Source organism: Sylvia atricapilla, chromosome 1 (genome assembly GCF_009819655.1).
Source record: "Sylvia atricapilla isolate bSylAtr1 chromosome 1, bSylAtr1.pri, whole genome shotgun sequence".
Taxonomy (NCBI): domain Eukaryota; kingdom Metazoa; phylum Chordata; class Aves; order Passeriformes; family Sylviidae; genus Sylvia; species Sylvia atricapilla.
In genome coordinates this window covers 16097003-16121595 of record NC_089140.1, presented here as the reverse complement: position 1 = coordinate 16121595, position 24593 = coordinate 16097003, and the positions used below count along the sequence as shown (strand labels likewise).

Below are 24593 nucleotides of genomic sequence, written 5' to 3'. Positions count from 1 at the left end.
ACGGCACTAAGGAAATATATATATGCATCTGTGTGTAGGTATATATATGAAACATGGCATATCTTACAAACACCACTACAGTCTCAAGTGCTGGCCAGAGCAGGACAGCTTTTTTGGTTTCTCTTCACTTCAGAAAGCACCCCTCAACATCCAGCACTACTGAGATTCAAAAAGTAGGAAGCCCAGAACTCTTGTAATTATGACATCACAGATAGAAAGAGGCTCCAGGCTTCACCCAGCCCCCCTGCTCCCCCACCTGACATAAGTTTCACAGGCTGCACATGGCTCTCTCTGACATTGCTGGCACAAACAGTGATGCAAACACCCAGAGCTTTTCCTGATAAAGTAACAAGGAACAAAGGCTGTTGTCTTCTGGAGGAAGCTCCTATTTGAAGATGATCCTAGGGAAACGAATCTGATGCAGAAATCAACAGCTACGCCAGCTCAACAGCATGAGAGGGAGAGAAACACAACAATGAATTTTAGGGTGCCTGTGTAATGGACAATCTACCACCACAGTGCAAAGCTGCCGTAAATAGTCAGAAGCAGATCACTGGATTTGCACACCAACTCTGGAACCTGCTCCCTGAGCAGCCACCAGTCCAGACTCTGCATGGTGCAGCCCACAACGGGACAGAGCCAGAACCTACTCCTTGGGCTAGAAAAAGCAATTAGACAAACAGGGACCTGGGATAAAAGTCTCACTGAAGTCAAGGGCCGAGAGGAATTCTCCAGCACACCAAGACCTCATTAAAACTGCCCGCAGTGTCTAGCCCACAAAGTACATCTAGTGCAAGGAGTGCAATCCTGCTGCTGTTTTGCAAGGCATTACAAAATACCTTGGCTAGCAGAAAGAATTTGAGGCAATTTGCTCCTGAAGAGCCAGGTCGTGAAGAGCCTTCATTTTTCCAGCAAGCTGGATTTAAGTTGACAAATAGTAACAGAGAGACAAAAAACCCTGACAAAGTAAGGGGAGATGGAGAAACCGACAATATTTAACTTGATCTTCGAGGGTGTAAATCTGTCAATACCCACAAATGACCACAAGGCCACATGCCAGTTTTCACTCTGAGATACCGTAACTAAGACATTTGGCTGGTACCTCACATTGGAAAGAAAGTTTTTACATTTAGAAATGTAAAACATTGTAACATTTAAGGAATTTTGGCTACAGCCCACTAGCCAGCCTCAGCTAGGGGATTATTTTGAATGTTGCTTTGCTTTTCGTGCATCTGTTGCCTAAATCAATGTGGAGGCATGAGGGAGGGACTGAAAGTTGGCTCTAGAAATAGTGGTATATTTTAGTGTCATAACTGAGAGTCTTGGCAATCCCTTTTAACTTGAAATGTCAGTGCCATACCAAATGATCTGGTCATCATAACCTCAATTTCTGTCCATCAGTGAAAGAACAGAGATAGAGTCTCTGACATCGGGTTTCAAGGCCACTCTGAAAAATTAAGGAAAACAGATTTCATGGCTCGTTGGAATTTTGCTTTACCTATTTTTGTGTTTCTTTTCAGCTGTTGCAGCTTCAAATATTTATCTGATCTCTTTCTGTTTGAATTGTTTTTCACTTTTCCAGATTTTCTACACCGCAGTTTACCTCTCCAAATCTCTTCTCTGCTTTAAACTCCTGCTCCCTCTTTTTTTTTTTTTTTTTTTTTTAGCTCACATGAAACTCAATTATACAAGCCTTTTGCATGCTTTTAGTGTTATAACATATTTCTCCTTTAGCAGATCTAAAGTGGTGATTTGATGCTAATTTAATGCCATAAAGCATAAAAGACCTCGGTCTTTAGTAATCGCTGGTAATTTCCACATCTGCCTCTTTATCTCATACCCAAATTTTTAAATCTGTAGTGAAGTGGATTTAACATCACTGCATCCAACTCTGATTTTCTGGGTAATTAGAAATTAAACTCTACAGATGAACATTAGACAAGGTTTTGCAGAACAGGTGTTTTTAAAAGCGCTTCCTTCAAGCTGACAAAACTCTCATTCACAAACAATACACACAGGTCTCTGACATTTTCTGAATTGCATGTACAAACTCATCCACAGCCCAGCATTATTCCATGCAGATATCCCTTCAGTCCACTTCTCAAATTGTGTCGAAACCCTCCTAAAAGCTTCTCTGTGAATACATATGGAATATCAGAAATCTGGTCTCACTAAACTGCTTTCATCATTATGTTTCTGGTATTCACATTATGGACAAATGACCTAAAAAATTTCAGTTAAACACATAAAGAAGGGTGGGTTTTTTGGTTTTGTTTTTGTGGGGTTTTTTTTGTTTTTTTTTTTTCAAATTACAGAATTATATTTTAAAACCACAAACTGCAAAGGGAAATAGGATTTGCTGGATCAGATAAGATCACTAGTTAATCTGGTCAGGCACATTCAGTGTATAGCTTTTTGGAAAAGAAAATTTAAATGGGAGGAAGCAATTGAATAAAACTAATTTTACAGTTCAATATGGTATCTATCAGTTTTTACACTATTTTAGGAAGAATAAAAAAAAAAAAGTCTCACCCAAAAGAAAAACAATCTTCTTATTTCCCTAATTTTTTCTATTACAATCAATAGATAAATTCCAGCATTTGCATCAGCATCAACACATTTTCTTAACCTACTTAAGAATCATCAAACTTCACTTTGGTGCATGAGCCTGGAGAGTTTCAAATGTTTGCCAGTCATATCAAAATCTTGCCATAGCAAGGAAAGTGCATATGTTAGTGCATTGAAGCAAACATGGAAAGACCCAAACCATTTTCTTTATTTACAGCTATATGACTGAATACAAACAAGCTGCTTTTCACTAGTTTCACCACAGGCATAAAATATTTCAGACTCCAGGACTACTGAGAAGCTCACAGTTTTTTTCACCAGTCATCATTCTCCAAATTTACAAGCCTAACTCAGATGGTTATTACTGGGATGTACCTGCTTAAATCCCTTCCACAGATGGGAGAGTGAACACTGTTCATGCCAAGTTTCAGTCTGGATTGAATTTTTACAGCTGGGTCATAAATTTGCAGATTAAAAGGGTTCTAATGGAAACACAGGTACAACCTTAACTACAGCAACATGAACAGCAGCAATGTAACACTGCACGAGGGACAGTCTGTGCTACAAGCAGAATCTATCAGGAGTTACCAAAGTCACATTATTTCTCCCCAGCAGTGGCGGAAGGAGGCTGGGACATGCAGAAAGCCCATGCCAGGTGTGAAGTTTCAATTCAGATGTTTTTCCAGAATGAAGTGAAACTTTTATGGGCTTGCCATTCCTTTAAGTTTACTGCCCCAGTCAGAATGTGAAAAGTCCAGCCCTTTTTTCCCTTCTGCTACTACCCCATCTCGCCCGTGCCTGCCTTGTCTGCATCCTGTCCCCTCCTGGTCACACTTTCTTGCAACACACACAGATTACTGTGTTAGTAAGAATCGCTGAAGGCAGTGGTTACTTGTGATGAAGACTATAGATTTCATATGCAAAAGTGATCCACTGGGCAATAAAGAAGAGGTTTGTCCCTGTAATTTCTCTTTCTTCATGCAGGTGCCATGGGCAGATGTCTTGGTGCAGGAGCAGAGTCAGCTGCAGTCCCACAAGAGCCCTGAGGAGCAGAACAGGCACATTTCAGTGTTGGAGCCAGCACAAGTCTTGCTCACAACCCAGTGATCTGCCTCCAGCCATGGCTTTGTCTGCTCAAAAGTGCTTCCCCATCGCCGATATATAAAGTTGTGTGTGATTTCTAAGCCACTTCTGATGAGGTGACAGCACACATCTCTGTCTTTGCGTTTTGTTCCTCTTTTTTAGTATTCCATGTATAAAATCCTGCCATATTTTTCAAGTTCATTGGCCTATATCTCCCCTTTGGCACAAACAGCTGATACTCACATTTTGCTGCTGGGTTTCCTGGGTACGGGAGAGAGCAGATACACCCTCCTTTGTGCCTTCAGAAGCATGCTGGGGGACAGCTGTAGTGCCAGGACCCCTCTGCATGCACACCAAGGCAGCATGAGGCTGCCAGGCTATGGAGACATCCCAGGGGATGCAAGCCACTGCTCCTGCCTGGTGCTGCCCTGCTCCACCCCTGGTTCTTGCACCAGGGCTGCAGCACCCAGGGCTTTCTGCTGGTACATGGTTCATTTACCTCACCTCGTTACCTCCCCAAACCCCACTCTGCCTTCCTCTCTGAGCAGTGTGTATTTTTGCAGCAATGGCTGCAGCTGGTTGAAGTTTGCAAGGCTGAGGGACCCTTCAATCAGGGCAGAAGCCACAGCAAGGCAGTGCATGAGCCTGGCGTTTCTGCTGCAGGAGATCTGCACACAGATTTGGCTCCTGGGGAAAATCCTGCTCAGGCAGTAGAAGGGGAGAAGGAATCACATCCATTTCACTAAATGAGTTTTCCCAAGCTGTAGTTTCACACACTCTTTAAATATCTTTAAATTAACTGCTAATTTTCTAACTAATTTCCCTATTATAATCATTACTAACCATGCAGTCTAGGGCTAAAACTGGAAAACAGTCTGATTTATGACTATGTGCTTTTCCATGCACATAATTTCCTGAAACATTCACATTTTGGCTGGCCCCAGGTTTTAAAATCAAGCATAATTCTGAAGACATTTAGAACAATGGGAAAATGGGGATAAATTTTTTTTTTTCTCTTTGAAAACACCTTCACTAAATGAGTGAAGCCTAAGGCTTGCCAGAGAACAGCCCTTGTTGAGGCCTGGAGCATTCACTAACTCTAAAGAGGAGCATAAAAATATATAGTTGTAAGAGATTGGCGACAGTACCACACAATTTTCCTGCTGTGTCTGAGAGAGATCTTGGGCAAGCACAGGGGTCTGATGCTTTTTGGCCACTGCTGTGACTACTTGCATTGGGAAAATTTCAACGGTCTTGGAGAAACAAAGGTGGGCTTGCTGCACCGGCACGGGCAGCGACAACCTGTGGGCATGGAAACAGGGCTGGTGCCCTGATCTTTCTGGTGTTTTCTCTGATTTTTCGGTCAAATATTTCGGTCAAATAATCCTTTCCATTTCAAATCGTTCAGGCAACATCTTGCTTTCTACAATGATAAAGCAGTCAGGAGTCCTGATATATGCCGCTCTGAGGCAAGTTGATTTGAAGAAAATCCTCTGCAGCCAAACAACTGACTCAAGACAGCTTTTACGGAAGCATGTGGAAAATTTGCCATGATATCAACAGAAGAAAAACTAGAAAAAGTGCCCACAGTCTCCCTCTGCTCTGTGGAGTTTCCACAGCAATTAAAACTGAATTACAGAACAGGCACAAATATGCTGCTATTTGAAGCACATCTCATCTCCATAAAAGCAGATCTCCAGAATCTCTAATATTTTGGGTTTAAACAGGGGAAAAAGCCTTAAACATTCATAACCTTTTGCATCCGAAAACAAAGAGATAAAACAGGAATGCACAGTTTTTGCATCCAGCACCTGAGAGAAAACAAATAGTCTCTTTTCCAATAAAAGAATGGAGAGAAGTGGCACAGGAAAACTGCACTGCCAGGGGTGCTGCTTCCCCTCTCAGCAGGGCTGGCTCCAGGCAAAGCTCTTCCTTGCTGGCTGGCAGACTCTGGGTGCCCAGGATTTTGGGACAGTGCTCTGGCCCAGCTGTTGTTGTTTCCAGCCCACCCAGTGCTCTCTTCCTCCATTCTCCTACCTGAGAGAGGTTGGAACTGCTATGTTCCCACAAAAAAGATTCAGGTACTGAGAAATCAACAAAGTAAAGAGAACTAAAAAGCCAGCTTATTTGATTTTTGGTGTTTGAACTGAAAGAAATGCAAAAAAGTGAGCCATACTAGCAGAGAACGGGTAGGATCTTTAAAGCTCTCAAGTTTGGGCTATCACATCTGGTATATTAAACCTGATGCTTCCCATGCAGTAAAGCTATTTCCTTTTATTCTTGCTTTAGAAAAAACAACAGAACAGTAAATTAAACACAATCTTCTGCTCAATTCTCAATTCCATGCTATTTTAGTTGATGAATCAGGTCATGTAATAATAAAATTCCTGCAGAAATACGATCTTAACTGTGTAACCTTCAAATTGCAGTTAGGCTGCTGTGTGCATTTAATACTGTACTTGACATTCACCTTTTACATTTCACTTCTGGATGACATTAGGATCTGCAAAAAAGACCTCCTTCAGCTCTCCCAGGTTACCATTTATTTCAAAGTATCCCCAAGGTCTCCAGCACCGTTTAGATCCAGCTTGCAAAAGTCACTGCTGTGAGCAGTTTTTGTGGGTCCCTTGAGTTGTTCCTGAAAACAGGTTCCATTGTGTTCGTATTACACTTTCAAATTTTATGGCTTATTTTTAAATTACATGTTAATTTCTAAAAATGTCAAATTGTGAGGAAAAGTTGGCAAGGACCACACAGAATCACAGCACTGTTCTGCAGTTTGTGTCTCTCTATAGTATTTACGTGCATGGCTCCACCCTTACATTTAGCGCTCTGTAGGAATGTGGGCCTGATCCTGCAGAGTGCCGAGGGTCTCATCAAAGGTGCTCAGTGTGCTGCAGTAAATGACCCAGGATCATGCTTTATAAATCACCAACTTTGCAGGATCCAAAGGAAAGAAAGAAGGGAAAGCAAGAGGAAAGAAAAAGTCAGTAGTAATGAAAACATTAGAAACAGAGCACACTCTTGAGTATAAATGTCTAAAAATAGAGATCAAACATCTTCAAAAATCAGCCAGTCATTCAAGCGCTTGTTTAAAATCACCCTCTTTTCCAGGCCTGCAAGTCTTGAGTTTCCTCACTGTTTTTATTTGTTCTGGCTTTTTCTACTGTGCTAAGCAACATATAAAGTGAAATCAATGAAAAAATTGCCTACAGAAAAGGACTCCCTATCCTGCTATTTTGTCTCTTTTTCTCTTGTTTTAATTTTTGCTTTCCTTCACTAGACAGCAATACCCCAGAAAGCTGGGAATTTTTCATTTCCTTGTGCTACAACGATGCAGAACATTTTTTTTTCTGCAGGTGACTGACACTAGGGTACTCAGGGAGCACTGCAGCATGATTACAGAAAAGTCAGCATTTTAGTGATCCGTAAACCAAAGACTGACATTGCCTCTTAAGATTTATATTCAGCTTCACTACAAACATTAGATCTTTTCCTTATAGATTTCTGGAATGCTTGTTGCAGTTAAGACTGTTATTTCTGCATGCATTTGTACAACAAAAACAGGTAGACAAGTCTGGTTTCACTTATTCCTGTCACACAGAGAACCCGCTGTGAGTGACTGCACGCCAAGCAGTTAGTGAAAACCAATTCTCCAACACGGCTTTTTAACTAAACAAAAACACTGAACCAAGCCTTCCAGTCATCAGTTTAAGATGCATATTTGACCAATTATATATACTTATACATTATACCCACACCAAGATTGATCTGAAGTGAAATTTTCTGCTTTAAGTGAACACACTTGTGTATGTCCTGTTATATACACAAGAATATCAGCTTACGACAGAAGGACGTACAGACAGCTGCACTCTTCCTCTGCGCTGTCTGCCCGTGCTGCCTCTCACAGCAGCTCCCCAGGCCTGGGGTTGGGGACATGGCAGTGTGGGCACTGCACCTGCAAGGGCTTCAGCTCAGGGTTTGCTGCTCCTGCTCCAGCACAGAAACTGCTTCCCATGAGCTCCAGATAATTGTGGGGAGGTATAAAACGAGGCTGCTCTGCCGACAGTCAGTTATATAGCCTGTCCTTGATCTTTATGTGGGATTTCCCAGTCTGTGAAGCTGGAGTAGCATATGGTCCCGTGTTTATAAGCATGTTAATGACTGAAATGGGAACCTCTACAACCCATTTTCCTTATAAACTGCAGTTTCTTGTTTTTGTTATTGGACACTGCACTCATACACCGTTAATTTGGCGCAGGCTGTTGAGACACACGTGGCCACGCTGACCCTGGGTGCTGGGCAAACAAAGTAGATCCAGACCCACTGATGCACCTGAAATCAGAGTCCAGCCCTAATCAGAACCAGACAGGGCAAGTAAGCTTTCTTACTCATGATCTGCTACAAAAAATTACCTTTCCAGGTCATAAATAAACACAATAAAGAATTAGTTTAAACTCCAGTGACTGTCTGTCCTCACAGGCACAATGACCTTGCCAAACATTTCTCAAAAATAAAACATCAATCAGTTTTCACTCAGTGCTTTTTGAAGTACTACTTAAAATGTCTTAATAATACATAAAATAATAAATTAAAGCATCTGGTAGGGACTTGACAATCCTGCAAAATCTCCTTTGTGTTAAAAATTAAAAACTGTTTTGCTCTACAAAAAACTGCAGCGGAGAACTCCTTGTAAGTGGTGATATCTCACTTAAAAATACACTTGCCACTTTCAGGAGGGTAAGAGTGGTAAAGTCAGCCAAACTCTGCTATTTACTTAACCAAAATGTATTACAGCTATTTTTGAAAACACAGATACAGGTCTGGTACAGTACTGCACTGAGAGCTACCAACCCGGGTACTCAAATTACAAATAAAGATTCAAAAAGTAAATCATCCTTATTTATCTCTCCCTACCTAACAATCATGTGGATAATTTCATCTATTCTTTTATAAGGTAAGTTTAATAAATGAACAATAATTTGAAAATATCTGCTCTCTTCATGAAAAGCTTAATTCCTGCATGTATAACATCATCAGAAAATCATTATTGGGACTTTAATCTTGTAACTGAAAAAAAGCCCATTTGTTCTTATATTTCCTGAGTATTCACACATATATAGCAATGATATAGCAAAAAAGTAATGTATATACATATATCACATGTATATCATGTATATATATTATCTCTTTTTCTTTCTATATATTGCTTGTCTGCTTTTGAAGGGTAAAACAAATAAAACTCTATCCTAAGAGCTGCTGGTCTGTTCTCAAAAAAATGTGAACTTGTTAAGATATTTAGGAACTGACCTAAATACAATCTCGAGAGGAGTTCCAGGAATGTCACTTACAAATTTTAGGGACAAATATAATAGTTTTCAGTCATTCCAGCACAGCTGGTGAATTTACACAGTTACAGTGTGCCTCTCTCAGCCTTCACATTAATGGCCGTATTTTTCAGTGCAGCTTGAAATTTGTCAGGAGGAACTTAATCCAGTAGCAAATTTATTATAAATTTTAAAAAGTCATTGCATCCATTTTTAGGTTATGGTGTAAAGCACAGAAAAACAGAAGTTTACATATCTGAGCTTCTGCATCTGTTCTTGAGTAACTTTTCACTTAAAAATAAAACTTGGCAGACAATATATTTTCAATGCAAACCAAATGCATTTGGTATGTTCAGAAAAAAAATTAAATTAACAGAGAGAGAGAGTTTATTTTGAAACTTATTAATTGAGCATCCACTATTCTATTCTTTCTCCCGACAAGATCCCATTTCTCTACAGGGCCCCCACTCGTTCTTTGGTCATTCTCAACAACCTGCACACACAAACATCCTCCTAATCCCCACCAGCAGAACTCAGCATTGTGGCCCCTCCACATGGACAAAAAAACCCACAGGATATGTGCCAGAAAAGAGAGAGCAAAGGCTGCAAACTTGAGAGGTTGCAAAGGCACCTGAACCTGCCTGCCAAGGAAGCCAAGGGTAACCAAGTACAAAATCTAAATCTTTATTAACTTTACTGCAAAATCCTCCAGTACTTTTCAGCAATATGCATCCCTAAAGTGATGCTGGCCTCAGGGTGGTCCCTGGCAGAATAACCTGCCAAGAAAGACTCAGGACAATGCAAGGAGCTGCTGCAATGAGTCGAAACCCTGGGACACTGATGGAGATTTTTAGAGACTGGGGTGCAAAACTTCATATTTTTCAAAATTAATTTTTTTTACCTTATATGCCAAAGAAATACGGAACAAGTTTCACAAGAGGAGCCTTCCAGCATTCCCTGCCTCACAGGGACTTGAGCAAGTCCTGATCTTGCCCTGATTTACAGCAATTTACTGGCATGAACCAGGAAGTCCCATGTGTCATGCTCTGACTGGTAACACAGTAGATGACATTACATCACGCTTGTATGTTTTTTATTGAGAAGATTAAAATAATAAACTATGTGTAACCCTTCAAAAAACAGTAAGACAAGCATTTTATGGTCAAGTCTGTGGCCCCCTTAGCTCTGGAGAGTGATGCAGAAATTAGTCTTAAACTGATGCCTATATTCCTGAGATGCATGAGCACCAAAGGGTCACACATTGGAGAAGGCAGTCTGAGGACAGAAAAGGTGCTGTACAACAGGGGAAGGTGTTCACTCCACTGAGGGGCCTATGACTCATGTAAGTGTCACAAACAGCCACTTTGAAATTTCAAAGCCCTCCTCCTCCTCCCAGCTGTGGCCATGGAGAACTTCAGCCCTCCTGTAATCCTCCCTTATTGTAATAGAAAGCACAAGAGTTTTCTCCTTCCATAGGCTTATCTTAGTGCTGACAGAAAGTGTCATTTCAAAAATTATCCCATTGCTCCATTTGAAAAGCAAATCAGCTTCATTAGTGGTCAATAACAGCACTTAACTGCAATACTGCAGGTAGAACTTCTCCAGAAAATGAAAGAGTGGAATGAATGGATTTATCCATTCTGATATGAGAGGATGGATATGAGTAATCTACTCTCATGCAAAGAAGATGGACAGGAATTATCCACTGTCCTATGAGAGGATGGACAGAAGTCACCCAGACTCACAAAAGGCACAATCAGTGGCACTTATTCCAGGAGCCACTGTCTACTGAAGATGTCTTTAATAGAAATCATGCAGTAAAATATCCCTTACCTGTCCGATAGACAAAATTGCCTTCTGTCTCTGATGATGATGGAGACACCAGTTCTTCCTCAAATTCATTGGAACTAAATGAACCAGAATGATTTCTTTGCCTTGTTTTTTCCATCATAGCTGCATTAGTAGCCATGACGTGTCTCAATGAGTCATTTAGGTAACGATTCAATAAGCTGCTTTTGTATTTGGGGGGTGACACATAATCCTCATTGGCACTTGCTTCTGGTCTCACTCCTGTTTTTATCACTGAACTTTCAGTTTTAATCACAGTGTGATGAACTGGTTTGTTATATCCCCCTTCACTCATATGGTTTCTCGGAGGATTTTCTCCATCTGAAAACAAAAGAACAAAGATACAGTAATACACTGAGTACTTAATATTTAACAGGAGGCTTTCTCAACATGTTTTGAATTGTGATAAATATAACTAAAACTAGACAGTAACTTCATCTTAGACACTGATTTTCATTTTCTTCTCTTCACACCTTCACACATTGCTCATACTAGTTACCATGATTCTCAGATTTTCCAGCTATTCTAAATTAATTAGCTGTAGAAAACAGTATTTGAGTCTAATTTGTTCATGAGTAACACAAGACAGGTAGAAAAAAATTGAAAAGTGCCCTGATTCAATGATAAGCGTTTAAAAAGCTGTGTGAATAGGCTGAATTCTTACTATCACAACTTGAAGTTTGGTTTGCCTAAAAACCACAGCATATTTAGGGGCATTTGCTTAAACTGTACTCTTGTAATTGTTCTGCAAGCAATCTTTTCAAGGGAAGTGAGTAGAAATGTGAGTACATTCCCCTGTTTTTCAAGAAATGTGAGTATAGCCTGAAATTGGAACAAAAATATTTGATATTGAGTACAATTTGAGACGTACTCTTCTAAAAATTCACATACGGATTTCTGACAATGTTCTGTAGGATTTGTTCCTGTCATTGTATCTTCATGTCACAACTGTCTAAAAAAAGTACTCACAGACAGAATTAATTCGTGAGTTCTATTAAAATACAAGGTACTTTTAAAAAAATCCTGCATTTGTTAATTTGGGTAAGAAAGAGAATTCCAGTGCATCCTTTATGGCAAACAGCTGCTAGCAAAATGCATCAAATAAATCACAGTAATATTGAGTTTACTATCTAACATGCCCCATTAATCAGATTCTTCCTCTAATGATGTATATTGCTGTAGTCCTTCGATGAAGGAAACTAACAGTCAAGTGGTTTCTCATTTCTTTAAACCAACAAATGTAATCCATTTTTTTTCCTTTAATGCAGATTAAAGAAATAGGCTTGTAGAATGTAATGAAGTAACAATTATCTTTCTAGCAACAACAAAATATAATAACATGCAGCCAGATTGCCACCTTGAACAACTTACACAATCCTGCTTTGCAAGGCTGTGTAGTAGTTGGGAGCCAAAAAAGTCACCTAATTCACAAAGAAAAAAAAAAAAAAAAAAAAAAAAGGCAGATCCACTTAAAAATTTGAGCTAACTTAGGGTATCTAATACTTTCTAAATATATTTTAATCAGTTTAAAATCCATAAAAGAGCATCGACAAACCTTCAGAGCATGAGTCATCGCTGCTCACGCTGAGTCGCTCAGCATTTCCCTGAACATATTTGTTGTACAGTTTTATTCGTAAAGCCCAGCTAAGATCTGGCTGCCTGACCGTGTTCTTCAGGCGACGTCTGGCATTGGCAAACCAGTTTGATACCTGCATACAAATGTGTGTATTAGTTTCCCTTGAAAATTAAACAAATAAACAAATCTGTACAGCCCTCATGACCTTTATGTACATAAAGCTTTCATGAGCTTTATGCACAGCTTTATGTACCTTTTGCTTCAAGGACACAGCAAACAAAAGAAATACGAACAGAAGTCCGCAAAATTACCACTGAGTAGAGCAGGAATCTCATAGAGGAAGGCAAGTTCAGGCTTCCCACTCTTCCCAAGTGTTAGCAAAACCACATTATCACAAGGTTTCAATTAAGGTGTCCCAACTGCTAGTTTTATATTCATCTTTTTTTTCTTTTTTTAATTTTAAAGATATAACGCTGAACTTTCAATTTGAACCTTCCATATACTACCAACTTCCTAAATTAAACTAGTATCTAATATTCAGGAATCTCCTTTGATATTTACATAGGCTACAATATGGTTGAACAGAAAAAGACATTTTAAACTTGTATATATAAAAGCCCAAATTCTCCCTTGTACTTTAACAGGACTCTTAGTCTGACAAGCCGTGGGTATCAGGAAAGTCTTACACAGAGTACAGCGTACTTTTACTCACTGCAGAAATCAACCATTTGCTCTACAGAGCAACACAACAGATTTTACAAACTCTTTTTGTTGTGGACAGCCTAAAAAATAGTAAATATGCAATTTCTCACAACGTGACTACGAAATGATAGTCTGGTTTGTCCTCCTTTCGAACTGCAGAGCATTTTCTAGAGTGTGACATATCAAAATGGATACATGTTAGTATCCCTCTAGCACAAAGGCTTATCACTAATTCAGCCTCAAACACAAGTGTTTCACGGAGGTTTAGGCACTGAATGAGCAAAAAGGCACATTCTACCCTTCAGTGCCAGCAGTGATAATTAAATCACCAAATGGGGTGCATGTACTTGCAGTTTTGCATGAAAGCACACCTGAGAAAAATTCTATTGCAACTCAAAAAGATAGAAAATGAAGAATACTGACAACTCTATCTTTACTAGGAACAAGAGCAGAGGCAAGTGACCTACTTTCTAATGATATTTGCTTAATGATAAATAAGGTGTTAAGAATACTATTTAACCCTGGCATGCATAAGTGCATTTTGACATGACGTCTGCAAGAAAGAGGCAGAGTAGCATCACCTGCAAAGGAGAATGCAAAGAATGTTAGCAGCCTACAGCTCTGCTCACATCTTTGTGTTATGAACATGCACACAGAGGAAGCCAGAGTACTGTCATCATATTTTAACCTGGCAGCAATCATACCACTTAATTTACATCAACCTGCAATGCAAGTTCATACATGCTTTATCAACACATGCTACCCTAACGAATAGAGAACCAAACTGTAGACCTTAGTGTTGGATTTTGGACCTAGTTTTGTCATCTGTCTGTTGTAGCTGAAGTTACTGTATAAATCACACAGAAATATCTGTCTAATTATTCTGGGTCAATAATCTCTTCTAAAGTGATTATGAGAAAAATAAATACTATGTGCCTAAAGAAAAAGTAAAGCTTCAGTTCAGAGTCCCAGCTAGAACTCAGCAGTGGTGTCTTATGCCTGTCAGTTTGATTTTACTCTAAAATTACTCTAAAATTAAATTTACATGAAACAGGGTTCCCTGGATCACTGCTCAGATAGCAGGCACATAACTTTACAAGCCATGTAGTTCACTATGACAGTTTAGAAAACCAAAACTGTAGCTGACAGAGTAAGTAATTTTCATTGTCTTCTGAGGCTACTTGCTTATAATCATCATATTTACACAGTAGTTTTCACAGTAAATGAGATAGAATGGGCTGGAATCCATGCACTTTCTAATGCTGATAATAAAGTCACTCCAGACTGTTCAGCTGAAGCAGCGGTCACCTGCTGCACAACAGTGTAATTCTGAGATCAAGTATTTAACAGCAGAGATGGATCAATCCAGGGTTCCAATCAACAGGACTGAAGTTACTGCAGCATTTTACCAAACTGACAGCTTTCCAACCCCTCATGAGAAAGATTCCATTATACTTTATTTTATTACAGACTGAAATTTTTCATCAGTGAAATGCCATTTACAGAAAAGATAGGGTAGTATTAGTGTGATTCATACATAAAAGCAATTAAATTTAGCAGGAGTGATTTCTGCATGGTACTCTTGATTTATTTTAGGCTCATTCTTCCCATGTCATTGCTTTGCTTTTTGCATATCAGTATGAAAAAATGAGTCATATTTTAAGTCTTCTGCTATGAGAGAAGGGAATAGTAGTATTTGCTTGTTATTTCATAATGAGATAAATGTACTGCACCTTGTTCTCCTGCTCTTTCTGGAGCAGATGATTTTAAGTATCATCACACAGCATGTCCATGACAACCAGGGGATCAGGCCCAGCCAGCTAGGATTTGTGAAAGGCACGTTCTGATCGACCAACCTGATCTTCATCTATGACACGGCGACCCACTTAGTGGATGAGAGGGAAGCTGTGGGTGTGTCTGCCCGGACATTAGTGAAGCCTTTGACACCATTTCCTACAGCATGTCCTGCAGAAACTGGCTGTCCATGGCTTGGATGGGTGTGCTCTTTGCTGGGTAGAAAACTGTCAAGATGGCCAGGGCTGGGAGTGTTGGTGAATGGAGTTACATCCAGCTGGTCACTGGCCACCGGTGGTGTTCCCCAGGGCTTGGTATAGGGGCCAGTCCTGTTTAATAGCTTTATCAGTGATCTGGATGAGGGGATTGAGGGCAGCCTCAGTCAGTTTGCAGAGACACCAGATTGAGTGGGAGTGTTGATCTGCTGGAGGGCAGGAAGGCTCTGCAAGGGCTCTGGATACATGAGCCAAGGCCAGTGGTAAGAGGTTCAACAAGGCCAAGTGCCTGCCCCTGGGTCACAACAACCCCTGCAGGGCTACAGACTGGGGGAAGTGGATGGAAAGATGACTGCTGGAAAAGGACCCAAGGACATGAGCCAGCTGTGCCCAGGTGGCCAAGAAGGCTAATGCCATCCTGGCCTGGATCAACAACACAGAGACTGGAATCCTTTGGCATATGGTCTGGTTTGCATCTTAATTCAGGCGGAGGCATTTCTAATAATTTTAAGAACTGGACCATAACATGTGGCCAGCAGGACCAGGGCAGTGATTGTACCCTTGTGCTGAGCACTGGTGAGGCTGCAACTTGAGTGCTGGTTCCAGTTCTGGGCCCCTCAATTCAGGAAGAATTGAGGTGCTGGGTAGAGTCCAGGGAAGGACAGTAGAGTTGGGGAAAAGTCAGGAGCACAGGTCTCATGTGGAGCAGCTGAGTGAGCTGGGGGGGGATTAGCCTGGAGAAAAGGAGGCTCAGGGAAGACCTTACTACTCTTTACAACTACCTCCTTTCAGGAGGTTGTAGGTGGGGGGGTCAGTCCATTGTCCCAAGTGACAAGTGATAGGAAAAGAGGAAATAGCCTCAAATTGAATCAGGGGAGGTTTAGATTGGATATCAGGAAAAATTTCTTTACAGAAAGGATGGCCAGGCGTTGGAACAGGCTGCCCAGTGAAAGTTACCATGGTTGAGTCACTGTCCCTGGGGGTATTTAAAAGAAATGTAGATAGGTGCTTAGGGACATGGTTTAGCAGTGGACTTGGCAGCGCTGGGTTAACGGTTGGACTCAATGATTATAAAGGTCTTTTCCAACCTAAATGACTCTATGATTCTGAAAGAACCTCAAGTTAGCTTTTAGAAGAAAAACCTTTTACTAAAGCATGAAGCAGCAAACTCACTCTAGAAACTCTTACCCCAAATGCAATTACAACAAGGCCCATTAAAACCTTGGAAGAAAGGAAAGTTTGTCAAATTCATTTAGGAGATTTTTAAGCTTAATCTTTAGGTGCTTTCCAGCTTTTGGGCACTAGTGCATGTTGCTGGAAAATCCTGATTTCTAAGATATCATGAGATTCAACACCTCTCTCACTCTTCAGTCTTGGACAATCTCCAAGTGTGTGAACTGGAACGAACTGCAAAGCCACAGGCTGTACCAGTCAGCGTGCTCACCCTGACCTCCAGCCACCCCCTGTCTCCTTCAGAAACACCAACAGTTTTACCACTCATTTCAACCAGCCATAAATGTTACACTGTCAATCCATGTGGTCTTTAAAACCTGCCTGTCCACTGCTGTAGGTCCCACTCACAAAGAGTGTCAGTTTGCACCACACTTACCTAAACCATTACAAAAAGAAGCAACAAAGCTGCCAAAAACATCCAACCTTTCCCATGGTCCCAAGCCATGCTACTGTGATCTCCAAAAATAATAATAATAATAATAATAATAATAAAAATTCTTTAGATAACAGCCAGCGGGAAAATCTTCATCACATAAACCTCCCAAGAAGCAAGTATCTTGAAAAAACACACGATGAAACTCACTATTCTTGTAAAGCAACAATCCTGTAGTTCTTTGAGAAGTAAAAAGACAAAACCCAAGGGGAACGACAACAGATGTGCTTTCCAGCATTCATTTTTTTACAGCAGTTCAGTTGTTCTCTAAGAGCATCAGGTACTTATATCAGCATCATGAAATATTGACCCTCTGGCTTTACTTCTGAAGATACATCTTCAATTTTATTGTAATTTGTTCTGCTTCAGTGCTTAAGAGTGGCCAAACTTTCAGAAAGGGAACAGACATCAAGCAATTCTCCTCCTCCAGTAATCCAGATATGCCTTTATAAATCTGAATACTATTAAATCCATAGCAGCACATGACTGATATACGAATCCTTGTATTGAAAAAGCCTTCTTTCCAACAATACACACAGTCATATTTCTTTCTAGAAGGAATATACAGCCATTTTTCTTTTTTATTTCACAAGAACATCGAAACCAAAATTTAAAATAAAATAAATCAAGCACTGTGGTAATAATACAGATGAAAATGTAGCATATTAATAGGACAAGTTATTGGATTCTGAATTGGAATCTAATTGGAGTAAAATATAAAATGCCTTTTCAAACTATATTGCTTTTTTGGTTTCCTGCTTTGGCAGTTGTGGAAGTAGAAAAGTTTGGACTGTTGGACTGAAATCTGCAATAACATTTGCCTTGAGGACTCCCAAAGACCTTGTTGGCCTGCACAGGAGTAAGTCAGCCCAGAATTTGCCCCAGGTTTTGCTACTACTACTTAAGAAACAAGATGATTTATGATTCCTGCAAAATCCTACCTCATTGAAAGAGTCTGACTTTTCTTCAGCACTGCAGTCAGACATGTATCTGGAATAGTCCCCTTGCTGTCCCATTGCACCCAAGAACAGTGGGGTTGGCCAAAGTATTAGTAAGGTAGAACAAATTAATCTAAAATCAACCAAATGGGTTGATTAGCAAAACTAATGAAAATAAAGTTATGGAAGGTTCGACATGCAGATACAAATAACAAAAGTTATTAGTATCTGCATGCCATTAGTTTGTCTTAACAACAAAAGTAGAAAAACAGGGCTGGATGTTCACTTCTTTGTCTAACAGAAGAATTTGTTTAATCTATGCCATAATCCTGAAAAAAGCTCCTTGGGATAGATGATACATACTGGAATGAGGTTCATTAGATGAAAGAAAGCAGAGGGAGGAAAGTTACATCCGTATTATCAATATTACTGTGACCACCATCATCTTGCAGGCAGCTGCTGAAGACCTTTTCCAAGATTGTCAGTCAGGTGAAAAACTAAAAAACCCCCAACCATTCATTCCCTAAATGGCATTTTGTCAGAAACTCAGAAACTCAAAGGGATATTCAACAGTATCTTTTGCCTTTCCTATTGCTTGTGACAACAAGGTGTTAGCACATGAGGGATTCTGGGAAGAGGTAGCAGCTGTCAGCAAACAGCCTCCACAGGGGTGGAAAGCTGTGGGGCCAAACACCACGGGACCACACTGAGAAATGTAAAAAGCGTAGGAAACATGAGACCAGTCAGCAAACGTGAAGGCATTTAACCTAGAGGAAACATCATACACTGATTCCTGGTTCTCCAACAATGTCCAACAATATTACTAGATTAGAAAAACCATTTATAGGCAACCCTGGTTGATGCTTTTGCAAAAGTGTCCCTCCTGGGACAGAAGTAAAGCTTTCCAACAGACACCATAGCCCAGTCCCAAACCTGCTCTTGGTTATATCATTTTTAAGCTATTTCAGATGTACCCAGTGTGACTGAGATCACACCCTGGCATGCTCTCTCTCACTCTTAGAGAACAAAGATTTTGAACTGAATTACAATCTCATTCTTTTTGAGCATCCAAAAAGTAGGTGTGTGATGTGTGTTGTTTAGCTCTTTGTGGCTCAGGAATTACTGCTTGTGCCAGACATATGTATTTACATCTCATACAGATGCTATCAAATTTCTGGATTAAAAGAGCATTGCACAAAAACGATGCAAATAACACCTGGGATTTCTCTTTGATGTCGTGCTTCTGTACATGAAGATAGATGTGCCTGTTTGCACAGTTCTTTTAAATATTGCAGTTCATAGAAACAAAACTGGTCAAATCCAGCTTCAACGTAAAACCACTAGAGGTTAGAGGGGTCTAACAGAGCCAAATGCTGCCCTTCCTGATTATTTTTAATTTTATTCTACACCTTATGTAGATAATAAAACTCTATGGAGAAGTGTCCATGGCTCACCTAATGCTTTTATACAGGCTAACGCATCTTATCCCCATCAGCATTTATCAAAGCTCCATGAGAGAAATCCTGCAAAAATCCACCAGATTTTTCCCTTTTCTGCTCATCCTGAGGCATTTTTAAAAGAATAGCAGAACTCCTCAAGATGTCACTAGTGTGAAAGTGCCCCAACACATATTGTGGAATTATCTTTTAAATCTCATGTAAAAATACAGGGATATTCTAAGGACCAGTGTCCAGTAAAATACTCCTATTAAATTTTGCCATTGAAGGGATAGTGTTCATGTAATCATAGTTTAAACCTTTAATGTATATTTTTTAAAAGCAAAAGATGTTGCTTTAACTATATCTTCCAGTTATAACTGGCATTTTCTGAGACATTAATATTATTTTTGTCAAAGCTATAGTGTTTTTCCTGGTGCAATAGTTTCAATGTGAGGTACTGAAGTGTAAAAATTTTCCATTTTGCCACTACTAGAACTAAAGTTCATAGCACAGGTTTTTTTGAAGGGGCACTCAAAATAATAAAGCTGAATTACCACCTGCTTTTTTCTAATACTTTAGGTTACTTTGATCTCTTTGTATCCTTTGCAAAGTGACACATAATGTGTTAGGCAGAGTGATGAGGACCCAATCCTGCAAACACATGGGTTTCATTTTATGCACCTAGCAGTAGCTTGCAGTAAGGAAATTAGATTATTCACAATGCATAAATCTTTGCAGCATCCAGACCTGAGATAGCATCGCTCGGCAACCGATAGCATTTAACCACATATTTCAGTAGAGTGCCAGATGGCAAAGAGAACAAAGAAGTGAGATTTATAAACACTTGCAGCAAAATTTATGCCTCTTACAGCAAGACAACTGCCAGTCACTTCAGGGGAGAATTACCTGAGAGCAAAACAATTACTCCCCATGTCTATTTATATTACAATGATAATTCCTGCAAGACTGTGTGTGCTGAGGCACTGCACACAGTGTGTAGGGTAATGCTGATGTCTGTCTGTGCAACAGGTGATGACAATTATTATCAGAACAATGGAACACTTTCCATCCTGCCCCTTTTCAAAAGGGAAGAGTAGCTCCCTGCAATTTCCTCAGCAATTCCTATTCTGTGCTGAAATCTCCCATGACTGATATTTATTTTTTTTACCTGAGAATTTTTAAAGACTATGCAAAAAAATTTTCATTATATTGATGAATGAGATGAAAGTATGATGGCATCCATTCCTAGGAGGGCAAGCACACACTTTTTGCTGATTGTCTTTAGCACTTCTCCAGCCACGATAGCTCAGATGTGGTAATTTTTGCTCGAGACAGTCCTGCTGGGGTGAGGGAGCCCAGGGGAGAGTGGAAGAAAGATGTGGACAGGACCCCTTGTGTCTTGCTGGCTGCACTGATGCTCCCCGATACCCAGCAGTGTCCTTCGCTCAGTTCACAGAGGAGCTTTGGCAGATGCAGTCCCCATCCCTCCCGTCCATGAAACGCCTCAGAGCGCCTTTGGGAGGTTGGGGTAAGGAGTTCCCTTCCTTACCTGCACCAGGGTCATCTGGGAGCCGAGGGCCAGCAGAATCTTCTCCGTCTTGGTGGGGTACGGGTTGTCGCGGTGCTTGTAGAGCCACTGCTTGAGCGGCCGCGCCATGTCCTGCAGAGCCTGCCGCTTGTGCCGCACCTTGCCGCCGCTCTGCCGCGCCCTGCCGCGGAGAAGGGGCGCTGAGGACCGGAGCGGCGGGACACCTGCCCGCTCCCCGCGCCCGGCCCCGGGCCCTGCCCGCTCCCCCACCCGGGTGCGGGAGATGCGCCCCGGCCGAGGGGGGACCCAGCTCGGGGTGCGCCCAGCCCCGGGGGACGCGCTGCCCGGAGGAGCCGAGCCCCGTCCTCGCGGGGTGCTCGGGGACTTTCCACAGCCGCCACACTCGGCCCGGGCAACTGCTCAAGTGAAGGTGATGCTCCCCGGACTCGCCGTGGAGGGTCCGGGCGAGCGGACTCAGAGCTGGTGAATGGCCGCGACAGTGCTGCGGACACGGGCGGCGGCCCCGCGGGGATTTCAGCGGGCCCGGGGCTCTGCCGGTGCGAGTGTCCCGATGTTTTCGGTGCTCGGCACCTCACAGGCGTGTGGCCGGTCTATCTACAGAGGGGCTTTCCAGCGCGGCCAGGCCGCACCTCGCACGGCCGGCCGCGCATCCCGCAGCTGCGCTGCCCCGGGGCCAGCCCAGCCTGGTTCCCCTGCCCGAGTTTATCTCCCGCTGATACTCAAGAGATACCCGCGGCACCGAACAGCTCCTGGATCTTTTCCCTCCTCGGAGCCGGCGGCGAGCGGTGCTCCTGGAAGAGCCGGCGTGCCTCTCCCAGCGCCGCCGGCAGCGACGCGAGGCAGCCCGCAAAGCCCCGCGCCTACCGAGGGAAACAGCGTATGCCGGGGGAACAAAACACGAATTCCGTTTAAAAAAAAATAAAAATAACAAAACCAAAAGATGTCCCTCTATAAATAAAGGCCTACAATAAAAAGTGAGTGAACAAAATCGGCGGAATCCTAAGGAACGAGCGGAGGCAGCGCCGCGCGGGGCGGAGGGGGCTCCGGGCGGCGCTGGGCGCGGCCGCCGGCGGCAGGGGGCGCCACGGGGCCGGGCCCCCGCTGCCTCCCCGGGCTCCGCGGCAGCCGCGCTCCGCCGCGACCGGCGGCAGCAACGCCGGCGACACACCTGCGTCCTCTGGCCAGCACCGCCGGTAGAGCCGCGAGCTGATGCAATCGCTACGGTGAAAATTCGTCAGTGCAAGCAGCTTCCCGGGACTCCTCGCTTTCGCAGCCGCCTGACTGTGCTCCTCGATCTTTACTTTGTAACGCTGACCCGAAATGTCTCGTCAGCGCTCGCCAGCTCAACTCTTGCAGCTATAGCTGTTAACACGCCAGAGCTCGCACGTCCTCTCATCACCTTCTATTTCACCTGTTCCAGCATCAAAAAACCCTAACCCTCAAAAAACAACAAACCAAAAAAGCCCCTCCAAAAAAACCGGCTTCGGGCGGCTTAGCCTCAGCTGCCGTTTTAGCAAACCCGATCTTAATATCACGTTATCCAGCCCTCGACTGGCATCGCGCTAGTCCGTTCTAAATCCCATCCCTGAGAACGCAGCTCCTTCCCGCCCGTTCGCTCGGCTCGCTGCGCACCCGCGGGGACGGCGGAACAAGTGCCGGGGCCGCGCAGCGCCCGCCCGCCTCAGCCCCGCTGCCGCGGCACCGCCGGCGGGGATCGGCCGCGCCGCCGCCCCGAGCCCCAGGTCTCACACGTCCCGCCTGGCGCCTCCGTTTTGGAGACTTTAATTGCATGAAGCGCCAGAGCAAGCCGGTGGAGCCCCGGTGTTCCCGGTTTGTTTTTGTTCGGAGGCAGAGGGGGAGGTCAGGCACAGCAGGACAGGAGCGCTCTGTCTCGTACATTCCAGCCCAATCGGACGCCCCTGCATCACCTATTGCCGGAATTTCCCACCGTAGCGGTGGAATGAGAATCCCAGAGAGCACGAACCCGGGGCCGCGGGCAAAGACCCAGCTACAAACCCATCTCGCGACCCCAAATCGGCGACGCGGCGGCCGGGAGCGCCGGCAGAGCGGGCAGAGCCGCCGCCGAAGCCGGTGCGCGGCGCGGAGACGAGCGCACGGCATACCCCGTCCGCCGGTTCCGCAGGCTGAGGCTCTCCTTGATGGACGGGCTGTCGGGGAGCAGCACCTCGGCGTGGTGTGGGCCCTCCACCACCCCCACGTAGGACCGGCCGCTCCGCTCCCGCTCCTTGGCGTCCTCCTCGAAAAGCACCTGGCCGCTGAGCTTGCTGAAGACGATGGTGTTCATGGTGGGGGGCTGGGGGCCGCCGTCGTGCTGGCCGCCGGCTCCGAGGTGCGGAGGCTCGCTGTGCGCTGCGGGGAGGCGGCAGCGGTCACCGGGCAGCCGCGCCGAACCGCCGAGACCCGCCCGGCGCGACCGGCGGGGCGGCAGCGCGGAGGCACCGGGCGCCGCCTGCCCACCCACGGGGGGGGGAGGCAGCCCGCCCCTCCCACGGCCCGGCCCGCTCTCACGGCCCCCCCACACAACCCCGGCCCGCTTCCTCGGCCCGGCCCGATCCCACGGCCCGGCCCGCTCCCGGTCGCACCTCGCCGCCAGCCTTCGCCGCTCTCCTCGCTCCGTGTCGCAATAGTTCGGAGCGCGGGTTTTCTGTCGGCTTTGGTGTTTCTGTCTCGCTTGCACTCTCTCTCACTCCTTTTTTTCCCCCCTTTTCCCTTCCCTTTCTCTCCCCTCCCCCGGAATGATTTTCCCCTTCTCCCTCCCCAAACGGGGAGGGAAACAAATTGTTTTTAACGACCACCAAATGCGCAGGGCCGGCGCCCGGAGGCACAGCCGCCGCGCAGCCACTCAAACTGTCGGGACTGCCGCTCCCCATCCCGGGGGCAGTCACCGCTGGCGAGGGGACCCCAGCAGCCCCAGCCAGGGCACGGGCCCGCCCGGCCACAGCGGCGTCGAGGGGCGCTGCTTGGAGGGGCGGGAGGAGTCCGGCCAGGGGCATCTGAGGGTACGGCGGTGCACGGCTGGGCCGTCCGCCGTCTGTATGGGGGAGCCTCCCGGGGAAGGCGGCTGAGGACACCGGCTGGTTGTCACCCTGACCGCGGGAGAGACCCCCGTCGGGGGCGCGAGGCGCAGCCACAGCCCCGTGCGACTCATTAACACCGGTGTTTAATGATGCTATGCCAGGAACCATCTCCCACCACGTTTCCCCGTCTTCTCTTGTGTGTCGTGTGTCCCCGCTATCCCCCGCCCCAGGGTTGTAAATTAGCCCGAAGTCCATGCCGGGAGACAGCCCCGCTGCCTTTAGCATCATCTGCACTCTCCCGCAGAGACACGATGTTCAGTGCCCGGCCATGCCTACGGGCGCCCCCGGCCGCTCCCAGGGATGTGCCCCTGTTCCCTCGGCCCCGCCGCTGCGCACCCCCTGAGGCCGCACAGCCCCGCGGAGCGGCAGCCCGGCCCCGCCGCGCTTGAAGGTTTGGTTTTCTGTGCGCAGAAACGAAGAAGATGGCCACGGTCAATATTTACAAGGATGTAATTCAGACGTTATTTGACCGCCGCGGGTGAACGGGAGCAGCCGTCTGCGCCTGCGGGCCCGGAGGGACGTGCGCGGCGCGGATCCCTCGTTCCGCCACCAGCCGCAACTCCACGCTCTCCATGGCACCTCTATGTCCCCGTCTTGTCCCCGCAAGCGTGACCCCAAAGTACCCGAGTCTACATACGGCTACTACTTGTATCCCCCCGGCCCCTACCATCATCCTGGCTGGTTCCCTCCCGTTTTCCTGGGCTGCAGAGGCCACAGCGGAGGGTACGCGGCTCTCCGCTGGCTTGGCGCTGGAGCGGTAGGGACGGAGGGAGAAACATGCTGCGGGCCG

At 44.6% G+C, this 24593-nt stretch overlaps 1 protein-coding gene across 2 annotated transcripts in view; it reads right to left on the bottom strand.

Moving 5' to 3' along the window:
- Positions 1 to 23403, bottom strand: part of MKX (mohawk homeobox) — a 48899-nt gene extending 25496 nt beyond the window's left edge. The window contains exons 1-6 of one of the 2 annotated variants that reach the window (XM_066315682.1): positions 23309 to 23403; positions 22829 to 23075; positions 20706 to 20865; positions 12382 to 12535; positions 10812 to 11147; positions 2814 to 3610 (exon numbers count right to left, since the gene is read on the bottom strand). In XM_066315682.1, the coding sequence (XP_066171779.1) occupies positions 3588 to 3610; positions 10812 to 11147; positions 12382 to 12535; positions 20706 to 20865; positions 22829 to 23010 (855 nt within the window). In that variant the 5' untranslated portion in view covers positions 23011 to 23075; positions 23309 to 23403 and the 3' untranslated portion in view covers positions 2814 to 3587. Of the gene's footprint in view, positions 1 to 2813; positions 3611 to 10811; positions 11148 to 12381; positions 12536 to 20705; positions 20866 to 22828; positions 23076 to 23308 lie in introns of those variants that run through there. The other variant, XM_066315673.1, reaches the window with a different exon arrangement.
- Between the last annotated feature and the right edge of the window lie 1190 nt (positions 23404 to 24593).